The sequence below is a fragment of the Cervus canadensis genome, chromosome 13 (genome assembly GCF_019320065.1).
Source record: "Cervus canadensis isolate Bull #8, Minnesota chromosome 13, ASM1932006v1, whole genome shotgun sequence".
Lineage (NCBI taxonomy): Eukaryota > Metazoa > Chordata > Mammalia > Artiodactyla > Cervidae > Cervus > Cervus canadensis.
In genome coordinates, this window is record NC_057398.1 from 7,246,388 (window position 1) to 7,266,204 (window position 19,817).

General features: G+C 39.5%; 1 protein-coding gene across 1 annotated transcript in view; it reads left to right on the plus strand.

The window, feature by feature from the left end:
- Window positions 1-4,652: 4,652 nt before the first annotated feature.
- SYT14 (synaptotagmin 14) overlaps window positions 4,653-19,817 on the plus strand; it is a 192,968-nt gene continuing 177,803 nt past the window's right edge. Inside the window, exons 1-2 of the mRNA XM_043485253.1 lie at window positions 4,653-4,758; window positions 16,354-16,401. Coding sequence (XP_043341188.1) covers window positions 4,746-4,758; window positions 16,354-16,401 — 61 coding nt within the window. The 5' untranslated portion in view covers window positions 4,653-4,745. The remainder of the gene's footprint in view (window positions 4,759-16,353; window positions 16,402-19,817) is intronic.

Sequence of the window (19,817 nt, forward strand, 5' to 3'; positions counted from 1 at the left end):
GTATCAATACATGGAAAGTTATTACCATTCTCTTCTCATTACAGACATTACAGTTTGTCCCACCAAGTACCCATTATGCAGTCTTCCCTGGAAGTGCCCCCTGAACCACACCATGTCATTTCTGTAGCTTTAAGGCTGTACTGTCTGATACAGTAGACACCCAACCACCTATGGCTGGTGTCTCCTGCATTAGACAGCACAAATGTACAGTTTTCATTATCACAGACAATTCTTTTGAACAGCTTTGCTTTAAGAGAACCCCAGGGAAATGTACTGAAGTAGAGTACCCTTGCAGACATCACTCAATCTTTCTCTGTCCAAGAATCCCTTTCTGGGAATCATTTTCCCCTCTCTCCTGTTCACTCTTATAGGTCCCAAGTTCAGTTCAGTTCAGTCGCTCAGTCGTGTCCGACTCTTTGCAACCCCATGGACTGCAGCATGCCAGGCCACCCTGTCCATCACCAACTCCCAGGGCTTGTTCAAACTCACGTCCATCAAGTCGGTGATGCCATCTAACCATCTCGTCCTCTGTCGTCCCCTTCTCCTCCTGCTTTCAATCTTTCCCAGCATCAGGTTCTTTTCCAATGAGTCAGTTCTTCGCATCAGGTGGCCAAAGTATTGGAGTTTCAGCTTCAGCATCAGTCCTTCCAATGAATATTCAGGACTGGTTTCCTTCAGGATTGATTGGCTGGATCTCCTTGCAGTCCAAGGGACTCTCAAGAGTCCCTTCTCCAACACCACAGTTCAAAAGCATCAATTCTTTGGCGCCCAGCTTTCTTTATGGTCCAACTCTCACATCCATACATGACTACTGGACAAACCATAGCTTTGACTATATGGATCTTTGTTGGCAAAGTAAGTCTCTGCTTTTCAATATGCTGTTTAGTTTGGTCATAGCTTTTCTTTCAAGGAGCAAGCATCATTTGATTTTACGGCTACAGTCACCATCTGCAGTGATTTTGGGTCCCCCAAAAGAAAATCTGCCACTCCTTCCACTTTCCCCTTCTATTTGCCATGAAGTGATGGGACTGGATGCCATGATCTTAGCTTTTTAATGTTGAATTTCAAGCCAACTGGGATAGTTTACCTTATTTAAGTAGAGCTAGTGACACTCTACCTTTTTTGGGATTTATGGAGTTGGGACCTAGAAATTTGGCAGAATCTATAAAGCCTGGGATTTCTCGGGGGTTATGTTTTCCATCATTGGGAAAAAGTTAGCCTGTGGTGAGCAAGCAAAAAATGAGCATGTAGAACAGTTAGAGATAAGAAGCAGAAAATATACTGTTAGCATTTAGGTTCCCAAGATTGCTGAAGCTGAGGCCCAACTTTATTTCTATGCTTATATCTTTGGAATTAACTTTCTATTTTACTTAAGCTACTTCAAGTTGAGTTGCTCTCACTGGAAAAGTTGTCAGGGTAAATAACTAATATTATAGTTGTTTCCACAACATTATGATTCATGAAAGAAATGCAATATTAATGGTTTTAACTAGATTTTCATTAGATCCTTATATCCAGCTACATCTTCTCAGATAATTGCAACTGCTAATAAAACTTAAACTTCAAAAGTATCTCTCTTACTCAAACACTCAAAATTCCTGGACAATATAATTAACACATTAAATTTTCCAAAATATAATTTTGGTATAGGTATTGTTAAGACTCCATTTTTATATAGGTAATACATAATACTAGAATTAAGCATCTATTTAATTATATATACTAGTATAAAATATATTACTAGATATATTTTTTTCCATTCTTTTAATGGCTTTGATTTTTTTCAGTTGGATAGCTTAAATTAAATAAAGGAAGTTTCCAACTTGAAAAATCATTTGGTTCTTAGAAGTACAGTGGGAACTTTTGTAACTCGGAACATACTCTTCATCAAGATAGTATTTTTATTAATAGTGGTAGATTGTTTTGTTGGGACATGAAAACGCCTTAACTAATATAGGTACAATTACCTTTCATTTCCTCTTTGAGGTGTTCTTTCTACACGATTCACCTTCACGCTTTCATCTACTGATGTTTCAGCCATACCACTGGATAATTAAGCATTGTGGCCTCGCATAAGTCAAACTATCATCTTAAATCATGTGCATGAAATATTGAGTGGAAGCTTAAAATACCAAAAACATATTTCCATTTCCTAGTCAAAAGAAAAGGAGTTACTTTTCCCATCTCAGCCCCAACTTTCTCTCTACAACACATGATAGGGAAATTGGGTAATTGCTTGCACTACATGTTTGGAAACTATTCTTCAAATAATTCATTAATAAGGAAGAATGAAGAATTTAAAATGAGCATTTTTAAAACATCCCCTACAATGTAAAGGTGTATACACTAAAGACTACTTAGAAGCATATGGTCAAAATTAGAAAAATGTCTTGTCATTGGGTAAGATGTGTGATGGATAAAATTGGAAATATTTAAATTATAAATAATTGACATTCCCCAAATTAAATGTATCAAACTGTGGCATACTGTAGGAGTTATCTGAGAAGTTAAATCTCAATTCCAAGTGGCTGCTAAGCAAACTCTGACACCTTATGAGGGCTTCCCTGGTGGCTCAGTGGTAAGGAATCTGCCTGCCAATGCAAGAGACATGGGTTTGATCCACAGTCTGGGGAAGATCCCACATGCTGCCGAGCAACTAAGCTCATGCTTCACCGCAACTAGAGAAAAGTCTGCACGGCAGTGCGGACCCAGTGCAGCCAAACATAAATGAATAAAATGACACAGAAAAGAAGCCACATGAGACACTGGAAAGTTCAGACATATGATATTGTCCAGCAGTAATGACAGAGATGTCCCAACTTGTATTTGTAGAGCACTTAAGAAAAAAAGAAAAAGGCAATGTTGGTGAGGAGAATTATGCATTCTAATCTGAGGGGAAATGTCATCAATGTTGAGTAGCCTTGGCCTAAATTCCCAGATTTGACACATTTGAAGCTCACATTCACCACAACACACAAATTAATTTTCTGAGAAACTGTGATATTAACCTGAGTTATGGGAGCTCACATAACTTGGCTCCATATATATTATTAACTTGTGTAGTGGTAATGAAATAATGATTTTTTTTTTCTGGCTTTCAATATGAAATTCTTAAAAAGACTGAGCAATTGGATTACTCAGAGCTGGCCAGAAAACACAAATCCAGAACTGTGGTTTCTAGTTCAAACCAGTAATTCAAGACTGTTTTAAGGGAAGCTGCCTGGAGAAAATAACTTGGGCAGTATACATATTTTATCTGAATCTCACAGATACCTATGGTAAACACACACACACACAAATCTTTTCTAAAATATAGACATTTTAGTATTTACTGGTAGAAGAGCATTTTGTTGGATCTGTCAGTAACAAGACTTTCTTGTAGCTAACGTTTAGCACAATGCTAGTTTGATAAATATTCACTGGACTAAGCAAAATGGTAAAAAATGAATGTTTACTGAACATAAACTGTGACTGAGGAAGAGATCACACAAATGTAATGAAAGACAATTTCTGCTCTAGATTTACAGTCCAATCTCAACTACATAAGTGGAAATTTTCTTTATACCAGTCCCCAGTATAGCTCTTTTGCACTAGGAGTTAGCATTTTTCTGTGAGGAGAATCACCAACTCTCTGTGCTTCAATGTCGTTTAAGCTCTTCCTCGTCCAGGTCCTCAAAGTACCAAATGAAGTTGAAAGTTGGGTGAATGTTGAGTGGTTCAAGTACCTCAGGTCCAAATTAATCTACCAGCTGTTCTGTGGTCAACACTGACCTGTGTTCATAATGCCCATTGGGTTGCCGGTTTAAAGAACTTGCACGTGACTTGCTTTTTCAGGCCCTTTGTCACAACGTCTGTCTTACCTCTACTTTTGTTGTGACCTCAAATGTGCAGAGACAAACGCCGAGGCATACTTCCCAGGGGAAAACCCAAGCTGGGGTTGATGGCAAGAACTGATCAGGTTGATCAGGAACCTAAGGGGCGAAGTGCACGCTAACACGTTGCGTGTGTTGGTGTGTGAGTGTGTGTGTGAATGTGTGAGTTTGTGTGTGAGTGTGAGAGAGAGACTGGGAGGAAGAGGCAGGGAGACGGAGACAGAAGCGGCTGTCCTCAGGATCCCTTTCTCTGCCAGCTAGCTGTCTCTCACCCTCAGCGGAGATCTGAGGCGAGTATTTGACTGATGCAGGCAAAGCAAAACCCAAACAAGCAGGCTTTCGGAGGACCAGATCTCAGGGAGTCATCACCGGGCGGCTGGGGATCCCAGAGGTCGGTGGACAGCTGAGACCTGTCCGTGGTGCTGACCGCAGCCCTCGCGCGCCCCTCGGTCGACTCCGGCTGCCGCCCGCTAGCGGGGAGCGGACGTCTCGGCGCCGGGCTCCGGCCGCCGAGAGGCCCTGGGGCTGGTCTCGGGTGCGGGACTCCCGGGGGCCCTCCGCGCCCCGCTCCTGGTCGGAACCCCGGCGCTAGACGCTGCGGGGGCGGCGGGGCGGCGGCGGGGCGCGTCACGTGCCGGCGGCGGCGGCGGCAGCGGGGCGGCCCGGGAAGCGTCCATTTCCTCGGCGCGCCCGCGGCGCCCGGGCCCCTCCTCCGCCCCGCCCGCGCCTCGCCCCTCCCGGCCGCGCAGCCCCGCGCCTGCGGGCCCGGCCCCGCCCCGCCCCGCGCGCCGGCGGCCCCGGCGCGTCCTCCGCCCGCGCGCCCCGCTCGCCGCCCCCGGCCGCGCACTTGGTGCGGTCCAGGGCGAGCGCATCATGGCGATTGAAGGTAAGTGGAGGCCGTCCGCGGTTGGGGCGGAGGGCGGGGGGGCGCCCAGGTAGCTGGAGCTCGGGCGTGCCCGGGAGGCCGCGGCGCCGATGGGGCCCCGAGCGGCTGTGCAGGCTCGAGGGTCCCGGACCGCGTCCCGGGAGGCTGGTGGGCGGAGCGGCGCCGCCAGACTCTATACCTGGTCTCGGCGGTTCCGTCGGCCTCGGCCCGCGGCCCGGCGCGAGGAGTCGAGCGGCTCCTGCCGACAGGTACGGCGCCGCCGGGGCCGCTGCTTGCTCCCGGCGGCGCCGAGTCGGGGAGGTGGGGGCGGGGGGGGGGGGCTCCGGTGCGGCCCTGCAGACCCGGCGGGACGGGCTGGAGGAGCCCGGGAGCGCAGGGTGTACCCCTCCTTTCATTGACCTCGCCCCAGCAAGCCGCCCTCCCGCGATATTCCCCTTCCTCCCAAACTGGGAGGCCAGTTTGCTGTTCCCAGTCCTGACCCTTCTCAGCCCCTACTCTGGAGCAGATGCTGGACTGCGCTGTCGGTCCATTCCCCTTCTGTGTGCTGTTGTTGTAGGGGACCAGGGAATTTGGAGTGAGGGTAATTTCCTTCTCAAGTATTTTTCTCTCCTAACACTCAAAACTGGTTTTTCTCTAGGAAAGAGATGCAAAGACATCTTTACAAGAAATGCACACTCTTAAAATCCTGCATATATATCAGTCTATTAAGTGTTACGGTGCCATCCATACTCATATTTTCAAAAAATAGCTTAATTAAAGTTCCTCGATAAGGTAGATAGCTGGCACTAAAGTGTAGTTTTCTCTTCTTACAGAAACATGTAACTGGCATGAAGTGTCTATATTGTGCTTTGTTTTAAAGGACAATATTGTGAAAATTCACATGATAACGTCTAGGATTTATGTGCAAGTCTGCAGCATGTTTGAGGCCCTATCCCACTCTTACCTTACTTCAAACAATGAAAGTGGTTTGTAAAATTTCCCTGTGTGTATGTGTATTCATCTGTACAAATGTGTAAGGCACCTAGAGCAATGTCAGACCTAGCCTAAATTTTTTGTTTCTCCTAATTACAACTTTTGAAAGCGCTTCCCATCTTGGTGGCCAGCCCCCGAGGCGTACAGCTTTGCCTGCTCCAAAGTTGGTATAGCTGTGTGTTTATGTTTATTTTACTTATTTTAGGAGATTGATTACCTATTCAGACAGTTTCAAGTATCTGCTTTAGCTCAGGGGCTTCCCGGATGGCTGAGTGTTAAAGAATCTGCCTGCCAATGCAGGAGGCACAGGAGACACAGGTTTGATCCCTGGGTGGGGAAGATCCCCTGGAGAAGGAAATGGCAACCCACTCCAGTATTCCTGCCTGGGAAATCCCATGGACAGAGGGGCCTGAGGGACCACAGTCCATAGGGTATCAAAGAGTCAGACACCACTGAGGAGACTTGCACTCACCATTTAGGTAAAGTGATGGAGAGCACTGGGAATAAGATCTCCCGATAATCTTTGATATTCTTGTTTTCCAGAGCAGTACTTTGAAACTTTATCTTACTATTTACTAGAGGTTAAAAATCAAGAAAGAGAATATACTGATTTATGTTCTGTACTTTATTTCCCCAACCATTTTGTGGAAGAATTTCTTGTGACTTGGTAAAGACAAAAAGGCTTATACAGAAGGTGTAGAAGAATTAGCAAGATAGTATCCATGTATAATCCTGTAACTTAAAATTTCTTTGAAAATTTCCAGTTTCCAACCCCCCCCTTTTCTCCATTGATTCTTCCCTTCTCCCTCTCATTTAAATGTGATCAGTTCCTTTTTTTATGTCAGCGAAGGCATTTTGCTCTGCCTACTGTGAAGTAAAGTTTGCTCAGTTGTGTCCAACTCTTTGCAACTGCATGCACTGTACAGTCCATGGAATTCTCCAGGCCAGAATACTGGAGTGGGGAGCCTTTCTCTTCTTCAGGGGATCTTCCCAACCCAGGGATTGAACCCAGGTCTCCTGCATTGCAGGCAGATTCTTTACCAGCTGAGCCACAAGGGAAGCCTAAAAGTACTGGAGTGGGTAGCCTGTCCCTTGTCTACTGGATCTTCCCGGCCCAGGAATCAACCCGGGGTCTCCTGCATCACACGTGGCTTCTTTACCAGCTGAGCCACGAGGCTTTGCCTACTACTGCTTTTATGTTTAAAGAACAAGATTTTTCAAATTTTCCTGTTGTAGAGATTCTTTTGTGCTTGAGAGACTCTCAATTAATATTTTCATACTTAATAATTTGTTGAAGGCTTCATAATATAACTGTCAGGAGTTATGTCTTTTCTAGTTTGGCAAAGGAAACTATCCTTAATACTAGCATTTCAAATGAAGATGTCAGGTAAGGTGTGCTGCCTATCACATACTAAAGCAGGTATTACATACCTATGCTGTGTCATGAAATAGAATGAGCTCTGGATGAGGGCTTTATACTAGGGACATCTTAGAATTTTAGGGGCCCACAGGAGCATCTCATCCCATTTCCCAAAGAAGTGGTTCTTAAAATATTCAGTGTCTTCATTCACCTGTTAATTTTGTAGACTTACAGAGCAGTTGATGTGCTTGGCATCCTGTGCTGGACCCTGTGGGGCCACAAAGATGAATAAAATCACATTTCTTCCCTCAAGGAGTACATATTCTAGTGGGGGAGACAGATAATTTTAACCATGCAATTACAATATAGTGTGAACACCAGGAGATGAATCATCCTTACTTTGTATAAAAATATTCAATGATAATGAGTTCATTGAGCCCGTATGCCAGTGAACATTTATGCCGATGTGGAACTATAATTCTTACAGTTCATAAGGTCCTTGTTTTAACCAAAAATCTGCTGTTAGTAACTTCCTTCAATCCACTCACCCTAGGTCTGCTTTCTGGAGCAGTAAACCCAAAATTCCCTATTCTCTGTATACCTGACCTCACTTCTACCATTTTGAGACAACTCCTGAGCAGTTTCTTTTCTAGACACAATATTTAACTCTTCCTCTGGATGGTTTGCAGTTGTATGTTTTAAAGTTTGAAATATGATAGTGTGCCACTCCATTCCAGATGTTTTGTTTAAACTGTTACATCACTCCTTGTGCATAATCTTATTAGTGTAGCTAATTAGAATAGCCATTTGGAACTTCATGTTGGCTCAGGATGAAGTTGTAATCAACCAGAATCACAGTCTCTTTTATCTGGACTACTTTCAAGTCATGTGACTTCAGTTGCTTGCCCAGCTAACCAGTGTTTTGATTTAAAGAAGAAATTATTTGTATCTGTTAAGCGTACTCTTTATTAGCCCTGGCCCAACATTTTAATCCTTTCATTCAGACTTTTAAGTACAAAGAGTTACTTTTATTTATTCCTTTTTTTCAAAGCCCCTATTTTACAGTACCAATTAATCATTTATTTCCTCCTCTTTCTCAATCAGATATCTGCTAATCAGGACTTCAGACAAATATAAGATGATGATATAAGATGTTACCACTCTAAGCCAACATAATTCCAGCCAGAGGTGAAGAAGTTAGCCCTATCTTAGGTTAAGGTACAATTTTTTTAAAAGCATACTGAAATATTCAGAATGGTTTATAGAGCCTTATTGTTACCCTAGAGGTCTTGTGGGAGATATCAGATTGGGAATCTTTGGTCTAGCCTAACCTGTCAAGATGTGTAATTGTTATCTGACGTATTAACTCTTCTAACATTGGCCTCTGTCAGTCTGACACTGTTGACCATTTCCTGTTTTTTGAAGTTTTTTCTTCCTCTCTTGATTACTTACTTCTCAGCCTTCTCTTTACCTCCCTGATCTAATGTTCTCTTGTTTCTGTTCTCAACCTCGTTCTCATACACACTGCTGTGATTGCGCCCTTTGAATCATGTGGAAATCTTTTGTTTGTAAATTTGTCTTCCCAGTCTGACCATAAATGCCTGGAGCATAACATTTATTTGGTTTTTATTCATTAAATTTTGTACAATACCTGAATATAGTATGTACTCAAGATATTTCTTGAATTGTTTTGAGTTCTATTGATTATCATAAAGGGTTGCATCCCTTGCCCAGATGTATTTGACCAAATGTCTGCCATTTAGTAACTTATCTATCTACCCCTTCCTAGATTCTGCTTCCTGGAGCAATAAAATAAAAATTCACTATTATTAAATTAAAAGTACACATGGTTTTCCTAATATAATTCCACATAGTGGCTATATATGTTGGATGTCCCACAGCAATCCAAAATGTTTAGCTTGGGACATTCAAAATGTCCTAAACCAAAGTTATCTTCACAGCTACCAAATCCAGCCTCCATACTCCCCACTCCATGCAAATTTGCCATCTGAGTAGCATTTTTAAATAACCAGACGTCTGAATTAGAAAGCTGGAAATCAACTCTGTCTTATAATTCACTCTGCACATCCTGTTGATCACTAAGTCCTACCACGCCTGCATCTCAAATTAACTTACGATGTTCAGTGCTTAGATTCTAGTTTATTTGCTTTTCTCTCATTGATCGACTTGTATTAGTTTTTTCCCTTGTCTTGTTATCTCCCGTCTTCAGGCTCATTCCAATCCGTTTTTCAAACTGTTGCTAGTTATCTTTGTAAAGGGCAAGTCTGATTTAAAACCTCAAGATAAAGCTAGTCTTTAGTGATTTGACTTACACCCTTCTTCATCTAGTCCACGTTTTTCTGTCTGTTCCATTGGAATATCATTAGATTTCTTGGAGAATGTTTTGCTGAGGTAAAAATATTCACCTTGATTGTTAACTTGCTACACATAGTAACTTTACTTAACCTCTCTGGGTAGCTTTTTAAAAAAAAAATAATTGTGAAAGAAGGGTGAATTAGAGAATCTGTTGCTACTTTTTATTTACAATGCCTTTTACAGTTTATCACACAGTTTTGCATTTATTTTCTAAGTCATTAATATGACTCAGATGCCTGTAAAGATCTGTTGTGACTCTTTAAGATTTCCAAGATATAATTTGGGCTTTCAAAAGTAATTGGAAATGTGGAATTAAAAAACCCAGTACAGGGCTTCCCCTAGTGGTCCAGCGGTTAAGACCCCGTGCTTCCAATGCAGGTGTGAAGGTTTGATCCCTGGTCCAGAAACTAGGATCCCACATGCTACAGGGCTCAATCAAAAAAATAAAAATGAAGAACTAATTAAAACAAAAACAAAAACAATGCAAGCATGTTGTATTCTTAGTCTTGAGGGAGAACATCACACTCCTGCTTTCCGTGCTATTGTTAAGAGATGTTACAGTGGGTACAGAGGGTGATGTAATTAGGAAGTCTCTGCTATCAGTCTGCGACTAAGTAAGGCAATTTATTGAGCAGTCTGTTGTTTGGAAGATTTACAGTCAGTTTAAGCAGTGATGTTCCTGGAAGAGATCCTTTGGCTTTCAGCAGGAATCAAATTTCTAACATTTCATGGAGATTTAAGACATGTTTGTATATTAGGTAAATTTGTTCAGAGACCTCTACACAGTACTTTTGAATAATTTACAGTTTATTTTAGTTTCCTTTTCTAACTCACTAAGCAAAATTAGAAAAAAAGTAGGGAACACTAGAGAAATATTCGTATTAAGATGCATTTTGCTTTTTGTTATTTTCCGTGGCATTGCAGAATCACATATTGGCTTATTTATACAATTTGGTGAGTAATAGTGTTTGCACGGTTGCTTTATTTAAAATGATTATAATGTTTGTCCATAGCGTGTGTGTAGTAGTATAGTAGATTGTCTTCATGGATTTGATTTCCATTCAGCTGACTTTCATATTTTTCCCACAACATCCCCAGATCCTCACCTGTTAATACCTAATGTGAACTTACATATAGGGCTAGCATAAGGCTGATCAAGCTACTATAAATAAAAACATTCCAAGCTTTGAATAAGACGAATATTTGCATATTTTGTTTGTATATATAGTAAAATTTTAATAGAAACCTAAAAGTTGGAACACTTGATTTTCCATTTTTTAGAAGAGAGAGTGACAACACAGCAAGCTGTTATTAGGAATTTATTTAAAAACAAACTCCTATGATCCGTATGTGTATTCAGTTCAGTTTCCTATTTTCACATTTTAGGGCTGTTATTAGAATTGATATTGACAGTAATAGTATGAGTCATCAAAAGATAGAGGATTTTAATGAAATATTAAATTATCTTCAATATTCTGAACTTACTAATGCAATAATGAGTATTTGTAGCTTTAAAAAAATGATCTGGTGCGGTAGTGGAAAAAAAGGTATTCTGCATTAATGCTTCTTTTTTTTTTTTCATTTATCTTTATTAGTTGGAGGCTAATTTCTTTAGGTATTCTCCATTAAATAGAAAATTAAATTAAGTAGAAACCTTCTTGTGAAGTATACCTATTCAAGGTTTTATGATATTAATGAGCTTCAAAGAGTCAAAAACATAACTAACAACCACAACAAAAAAACTGAATGAAAAGTAGTCAAAAGTGGGAAAAATGGATTACATTTGTGAACAGTAATTTTATAAGATAAATCTTATACCTCTTAGAATAACTATTGAAAAAATTCATAGGAACTTGTATGGATTAAAAGAGAAACTGTGTTTACTATGCTGTGCAAACCATGATCTTTCAACAACACTGTTTTCAATCAGAGACTAAAATTGATATTGTTCCTTGAATGACTTAACTAGGGAGAAACTAAAAAGTGTCTAGAAATTAGTGACTGTAGTCTAAATGGGCTGTATTGGTTAGGAGTAGTTGGCAACATTAATCGGAAATATTTAAAGTTTCATGCCTATTATGAAAATGTAGATATCTACTGAAGAAATAGCTATCACAGTTTATTAAAGTGAGCTAGACACTAATTAAAAGGCTGTGGTTACTTTAATGCATGTTTTTTTGGAGAGAAGTCTTTAGATGAAATGGAATTTAAAATATTTCTAAAGTAGTTTTGCAGTAGTGTTTTGACTTAATACAATTTGTATTGTATTAAGTCACAATAAATTGTAGTGATTTGGGCTAATGGTCAATGTAAATGTGTAGAAGAAATAAAAGTCAGTTTTAGAGAGGACTAGATTCATTTTTAAGGAACTAAACCTTTGGGTTTAATTTGTATACCTGAGCACATTTTGATGGGAATATAACATCACTACATATTTTCCTTAGTAGACATGTGAAAAGTACTACATACTTTGTAGTAACTAACCCTTCCTCCCCTCCCCAAATTGCTGGTTCCCAGGCACTTTCAAGTCTGCGCATATTCATATCCAGACACACACATGCACACATTCACAGCACACAGCACACGTGTGTGAACCCACGCACATGTTTCCTGTTTCCTGTTGTACCCTGACTTACCCCAATTGGAGAGGATTATGCCAGTTTATATTATGCTCTTACATGGGTTTGCCTGAGGGAAGAGATGGTAACTTTGACTCAGCTTGTCATTTTCCATCTACTTCTCATTTCCATGTTGCTGAGATGATCACTTCAAGAGCAATGCTGGTATCATCTCCAAAAACAGTTTTGAGAAATTCATTTTTACTTGTTACCTTAAAGGATTAGAAAGCAATTTCATAATTTTCTTTTTTTTTTTCTTTCATAAAAATGAAGAAATATCAATGTTTATTTTCTTACTCTGTTAAACTTAGGATCCCAATTACTTTTTTCTGACAATTAACTAGTGACCCTGAGCAACATTATTTAACCTTTAGTGCCTTGGTTTGTTTATGTATAATGAACTAGACAGATTTATTTTCGAGTTTTAGTCTTTTTATATGCAGTGATTTTATTACGATTTTAAAGTCTTTATTATTATTATGTCTTTGAAGTAAATTTGGCATGTGAAAAATTTTATTTATACAAGAATTCATTTTGGGGATGGCTATTCATTTTGGTGGGAAACTCATCTCTTTTTAAAGAGATTGACTAATTGATTAAATAATCATTCCTTCAAATTGGTTCAGCGATTACAGAAAAAAATGTGGAGCTTCCTCAAAAAATTATAAATAGACCTACCATATGATCCAGCAGTCCCACTCCTGGATAATTATCCAAAGGAAGTGAAAACAGAAAATCAAAGAAATGTGTTCACTGCATGTTTATTGTAGCATTATTCATACTAACCAAGATATGGAAACAACCTCTTTGTCTGTCAGTAGATGAATGGAAAAGGAAGGTTTGAGGTAAATACACACACACACACACGCATAAATCTATACATATACAGTGGAATATTATTTAGCTCTCCATTTGTGACAACATGAATGGACCTTGAGGGCATTATGCCAAGTCAGATAAAGACAAGTATATGATAACACTTATTTGTAGATTCTGAACAAGCTGAACTCATAAAATAAAAACAGAGGGTAGAAGGATGCGTACCAGGAAAAGGAAGGTGGGCGAAATAGGGAGATACTATGTAAGTACAGCTGTTGATAAATAAGTCCTGGATCAAATACTCAGCAAGGGCAGTAATGTATATACACTTCAAAGTTGCTTAGAGACTAGATCTGAAGTGTTCCTTCCCCCAAAACAAAAAGAATCATGCGACATGTTAGTGGTATTAGCTCACACTGAAGTGGAAATCTAACTGTGTAGAGTATCAGATCAGCACACTGTCTACCTTAAACTTACACAGTGTTGTATGGTCATTTATCTCAATAAAAACAAATAAAAAATAATTATTCTATATATTGGATATACATAGTTGGTTAGTGGTATGCACTTTAAATATCTTAAAATTTTATGTATCAATTATACCTTAGAAAGCTGAAATTTTTAAAGACAGTAATATTAATCATTTCTCTTGTGCCTTATACTCTTAAAGTCAGTAGACCACTTTTGGATTACCTCCATATCTCCATATTTAAGTCAAGATGTGCCTCCAGTGGCTTGCTGTTTGCTTACAAATTTGACATTTCTCTTGTAAACTTTTCAGATTTGCTTTTAGAAAATTTTTTAAAAGGTGTAACATTTGTACACAGTTTGCTGTATCTCAGATAGAAGAACTATTTAAGCCTTTTGATCCCCAAACATGTACATTAAAAATATACATTTAACCTGTGCAATGCATATTTTTTCCTTATACTCTTTCTGGCCTTAGGAAGGATTGGGGATAAAAAAAATAGTGATTTTTGTATTTGATAATGTCATGAGGTTTATTTAACTTTTCTTTTGTACTTTGAAACTTTTTTTTCCCTCAATTTTACTTTTTTGGTCTGGCATTTACCTGTCTTTTTATTTCAGTAATAATAGTGATTGCCTTTGAGTTACATATCAGTGAAATCTCACTTGTTGGTTGGAATTTTCAGAACAAATATCAAGAATAGTAGAGCTCAGTATTACTTGCTTTTCCTAATTATGTGATTTTTGTGCATACTTTGGCAAGTGTAATTATTGGTTGACTCTATAAATTTAAAATACAGTAGTTATTTGACTTAACTTTTCATTTATAAAGTTCTTAGAGTTAGCTTTCATTGTCATTTGCAGTTTTGAGAAAAGTCTTAGACTACAGTAGTTTTTATTGTTATATTAAGCCTTGTATAAAATGATACAGTTATGTTGAAGACTAGATGTGTATAGTAAAACCAAATAAATCTATATTACATATGCGGGAAGTCTGGTTTCAGTTATAGGCACGAAAGACTGTTTCATGAATTATGTGTGTATCTTTTAAGTTAGAAGTGTTACCTTTTTGACAATACCTTTTTGACAATAGGTCTTAATGACTATATAAGGACTATTTCTAAGTAGCCTATGAAAATATCAGTGATGGTGTCAATATATATTATAGTTGTGTTGCATGACATGGTTCTTCTAAACTTCTTGAAAATAGTTACTTCTTATAACTTGGTAAAGCTTCCCCTTCCAGCAGTCATTTGACTAATTTCTCATTTTTAAAGATAAAGTATATTTTGTATAAAGTATATTTTGTAGGTATAGTTCATTCTGCCCCTTTAGCCAGTAATCAGTGATTAGTCATTGGTAATATCCCATTTGATAAAGTCTCACTGTATTTATACTAAGTTTTGCTGAGTAATAATTTGTTTATTATCATAACTTTATGTTAAGCGTTTCTTGCTAAGTCTGTCTTCCTGATAACCAGTGATTAGTCTATATTGTTGATAATAAAGAGGCAGTGGCATTGTTACAGACAAGTTAGAATGTAGCTCTAACCTACTTTAGTGATAGAAATACTGTTTTCTAGTTTTTTAGCTTGCTTCCTGAATGACCTACTTTTTTCAGTGGATATCATAGTTTTTATTTCTCATGTTATGGCTGTAAGATATTTCTATTTCTTATAACTTAACTGTTTATAATAAGCTTCTGTAGTGAGCTAAGATGATGAAATCATTTAACATTTTTATTATATAAAGTTTAAACATAATTTTCAGCATAATTGTAAGGTTATTTATGCATATATAGAACACTACAGAATTTCGTTCAGCTTACATTCATTTAAGGCAGTGGTGCTATGTTTCAGAGTGAAGGAAATACCTATTTTTAAAGTACCTATTTTTAAAAATAATACACTCTTATGATAACAAATGTAATTTTTTAATAATAATAATATAAAGTAATTTTTTTGGTTACATTTGTTTTATCATCATGCTGTTTATAAAATTTGTCTTGTAGATTTAGAAGAGTGGGTAGCTGGAGAATGGAGAAAGGATCAGAATATGAGTATATGTTGTAAAACATAAATGTCGCCTTTGTAGCACTGACCCTTCCATAATAACTTATCTGTATAAATCAAGGCTCAGATACAAAAGTGGGTCCTTTCTTGCAGTGTTTCCTTCTGGATCATGTAAAGAGGTGTTTAGGAAGCGGTGCTATGATGTCTGCTCTTGAGAAGCTTGCCATTTAAAATAACATACTTGAATGAACCTTCCTTATTCCAAGATTTTATAAGATCTTAGCTTATGGGTTCAGGAAGGAGCTATGTATCAGGTTAGCATATTTGTATAGTATAGTTTGAAGAGAAGAGTTAGGAAACGTTTTTCTGAGCCCGTTTCTAGAAGCTAATTTATAGCAGTTCTTTGTAAACAGACAGACTCAGGTTATGAGCTGTTTTTATTTATTTTTTTTCCATTTATTTTTATTAGGTGGAGGCTAATTACTTTAAATATTATAGTGGTTTTTGCCATACATTGATGTGAATCAGCCATGGATTTACATGTGTTCCCCATCCTGATCCCCCCTCCCGCCTCCCTCCCCATCCCATCCCTCTGGGTCTTCCCAGTGCACCAGCCCCAAGCACTTGTCTCATGCATCCAACCTGGGCTGGTGATCTGTTTCACCCTTGATAGTATACTTGTTTCAATGCTGTTCTCTCAGAACATCTCACCCTCGCCTTCTCCCACAGAGTCCTCTTACACTGTTGGGTGGGAATGCAAACTAGTACAGCCACTATGGAGAACAGTGTGGAGATTCCTTAAAAAACTGGAAATAGAACTGCCATATGACCCAGCAATCCCACTCCTGGGCATACACACCGAGGAAACCAGATCTGAAAGAGACACGTGCACCCCAATGTTCATCACAGCACTGTTTATAATAGCCAGGACATGACCTGTTTTTAATTTCTGAAAAAATTTTTCTTAACAGGTGGAGAAAGAACCTGTGGAGTGCATGAACTTATTTGTATTAGAAAAGGTGAGTCAGTGCTCTGCATGGATACTTAAATACCAAGTGAACCCTTCAGAGTGTAGGATGCATTTTAGTACAATGGTAGGTAATTGGGGCTTACAAAGTATAAAATGTAATAAATATTAATATTACTTATTTGTATTGTGGACTTCACCTTTCATAAAGTGCAGACTGCTTATTATGTGGTTATTGAGAGTTGTTACTTTATATTTCATTTTCACGGGCTGGTAAAGCCCGCTTTCTTGCCTATTGGTTGTCAGACGTGGTGAAGAGGCGCAGAATGGAGGGTTTGATTTTTGTTCCCTTTCAGAATCTGGAGTCTGAGTGTGTGCTGACCGCCCATTGACTTCTGTTCTGTTACTGTGCCCCATCAGAGGGGTGTGAGGAGTTGGTTGCGATTCCCATCGGAATCATGTCCAAAGACCACAACATCTTTTGGCACCAACAGCTGTCTGTGCTTCTTTAGAAGGAGCCAGCTGACAACCGGGTGGTTGAACGAGGTGGCCCCAGGAAAGGCAGTTCAGTTACTAGGTGGGAGGCAAGGAGTCAGATGGTAGATTGGAAAGAATCAGGAGAACCTCGGGAGTCCCCCCCCCCCAAAAGCGATCACATCTGTGAAAGGGTGTGCCGAAAGGAAAAGGTATGCCTGGGGAGGAGAACTCATCATAGATGTACTGTTCTTTTCTCTTTTTAAATTTGGGGCGCTGTCTTTTTCTTTCATCTTTCTTGGAAGCCGAGTTGGCCCTCCCGAGTCTGGCCAAGTAGCAGGGCTCCCTGCCTTCATGTTTCACCCTGAGGAGGCTTGAGGCCTCGTCGGTACTTGTGGCACCTGGGCATGACTGGCGCGCCGGGACGTGTCCGCGTGCTGTCAGGAAGTCTTCCACAGTCTGGAAAGCCTCAGCTTCTTTCCAGTTGAATAAGAGGGTTGAAATCTCTTTTAGGTGAATTTGCCATAATCACACTAGCTTATCTGTGTGTCACTAGCTTTGATTGCTGTTCATTTAAAAATAGCCTCTTCCTTTATTAAGGTGTAATATATCTGTGGTTCTGGTACCATAAAGGAGAGAATTGAAGTCAGCTCCCTGAAACCTCAGATTTAGCATTGTGCTTTTCAGTGCTATAACCACTGTTGACTTGCACCTCTTATCTAAAATGGGGGAGAGGGGGACAAATTAGCCTTGTTGGCTTCCTCTGTGTAAACATTTTTAGTCTTCACCTATAACATGTTAATCCAGATGTACTAAAAATATTTTAAGTAGATTTATAGGTATTACCTTGTCCCACAAAAACTTTTTAAAATACAGAATTTATTTGAACAGCAAAAGACACTGTACAAGTCAATTGGAATCAAAAAGCTGTAAAAACCGTGGGCAGGTGAAGAGAGAATCAAGACCACAGTAGAGATAGCCAGAGGGTAGGAAAACAAAACGTATAAAGGGCTTCTTGTGGCTGCAGGGGGAACAGGAAGCTACAGTGGAGAGAATAGTGTTGGCAGTGTTAGATGTTGGTCTGAACTCACCTTTTTCATGTGGCCCTTCTTGCTGTTCTTTATTGCTACCTCCATTCCTATCCCAGTGGTTCTCGTACTATGCCTTGCCCAGATTTCTCTAGATTAGTCCAGCATTTTCACTTCTTCTAATTTTCAGTAGAATTTAAAACCTGTGATTAAAGTTAAAATTTTTTTATTTCCGTGTGGCCATACCATGGAAAAGTTCCTGGATCTCTGTGTATCCCCTCAGCATTCAGTACTGGGTCCTCTTCTAGTGGATGTTTTCTAAGCATGTGAATATTTTTAAAATGAATGCTCAGAGCTGGAAGTTTTGCATTTTAAACTGGACTTTTATAGAGTAGAGCCTATGAAGGCTATGTCAGGACAAATAATTATAATTAGTATCAATGGTCCTGGTGAGAAGACATCTCTAACACTGTGTTCAACTTGTTTTCACCTGTTTTGCTGTTCTTCTCTGTCTGCTAGCTTCTTTCCTCTGTCAAACCTCTAAATATTAGAATGTACTAGGCTTCGGTCTTGGGCTTGCTTCTTTTTCCACCTATTGTTTATTTAGAATAGGTGGTTGGTTATACCAACCACAACATATAATTTGGTTCTGGTGGTTTTTTTTTCACCATGCCATGTAGCTTGTGGGATCTTGGTTCCCTCACCAGAGATTGAATCCATGTCCTTGGCAGTAAAAGCATGGAGTCCTAACCACTGGACCACCAGGTAACTCCTGGTCCTTTTGTTTTCAGTGCCGTGCAGATTTATAAATTTGGCTCTGAACTGCCCTTGAGTTCCCTCCTCTTATATCAAAGTGCTTACTTTACATTTCTATCTGCATGTCTGTTAGAATAAAAACGTGGTGTGTCTAAAATGCACATCTTGGTTTTCTCACATGAATCTGTACCTTCCTCAGTCTTCTCCATCTCAGCTGGTGAATAGGAGAGTCTACTCAGATGGTCAAGTCCCAGCTTAGGAATCATACGTATTTCTCTCATTCTTTTATCTTCTGCATTGATTTTTTTTATTATTAACAACTTCTGACAACTCTACCTTCAGAATCCATTTTTGAATCTATCCTCTGTTCCTCCATCCTGCTGTTAGCATTGTAGTCTGGGTCCTCACCTTCTCTTGCCTAGACTACTGTGATGGTTTCCTAACAGGTTCCATCATTTCCACTCTTAACGTCCTTACAGTACACATCAGTGATCTTTTAGATGTGAATTAGGTCATATCACTTTGCTGGTTGGAATTCTTCTCTGGATTCCCTCTATACCTAAAATAAAATCGAAGTCCTTACCCTGATCTACAAAGCCTTACATTGTAACATTAACTCAGACATCTTACCATGTAAATCATCAAAGTGAAAGTGAAAGTCGCTCAGTCATGTCTGACTCTTTGCTACCCCCATGGACTATACAGTCCATGGAATTCTCCAGGCTGGGATACTGTAGTGGGTAGCCGTTCCCTTCTCCAGGGGATCTTCCCAACCCAGGGATCAAACCCAGGTCTCCCGCAGTGTGGGCGGATTCTTGACCAGTTGAGCCATGAGGGAAGCCCATAAATCATCAAAATATCATCTAAATATTTTCAACTTCAAGTCCCATCGTCTAAATCATTTATATCAGGTATGGGTGAAACTCTAGATACCATCTGTCCTGGTTCAGAACTCCTCTCCATCTGTAGACGTGTGAAATTAGCAAATATATTACCTGCTCTTCAAACACAGTGATGGAACAGGATAACAGTTACAGACATTTCCATTCCAAAAGTGGGAAAGTGGAAGGAAGAGAGGAGTCACTGATGCCAAGCAGTTTTGAAACCCAATTGGGAAAAACATTTTAGATTTCAAGACCTGGAAATAACACTCTGTGGCTCTTGGCCCTGACGTCTGAGGCTCCACTCCCAGGTTTAAGACTCTGTCCTT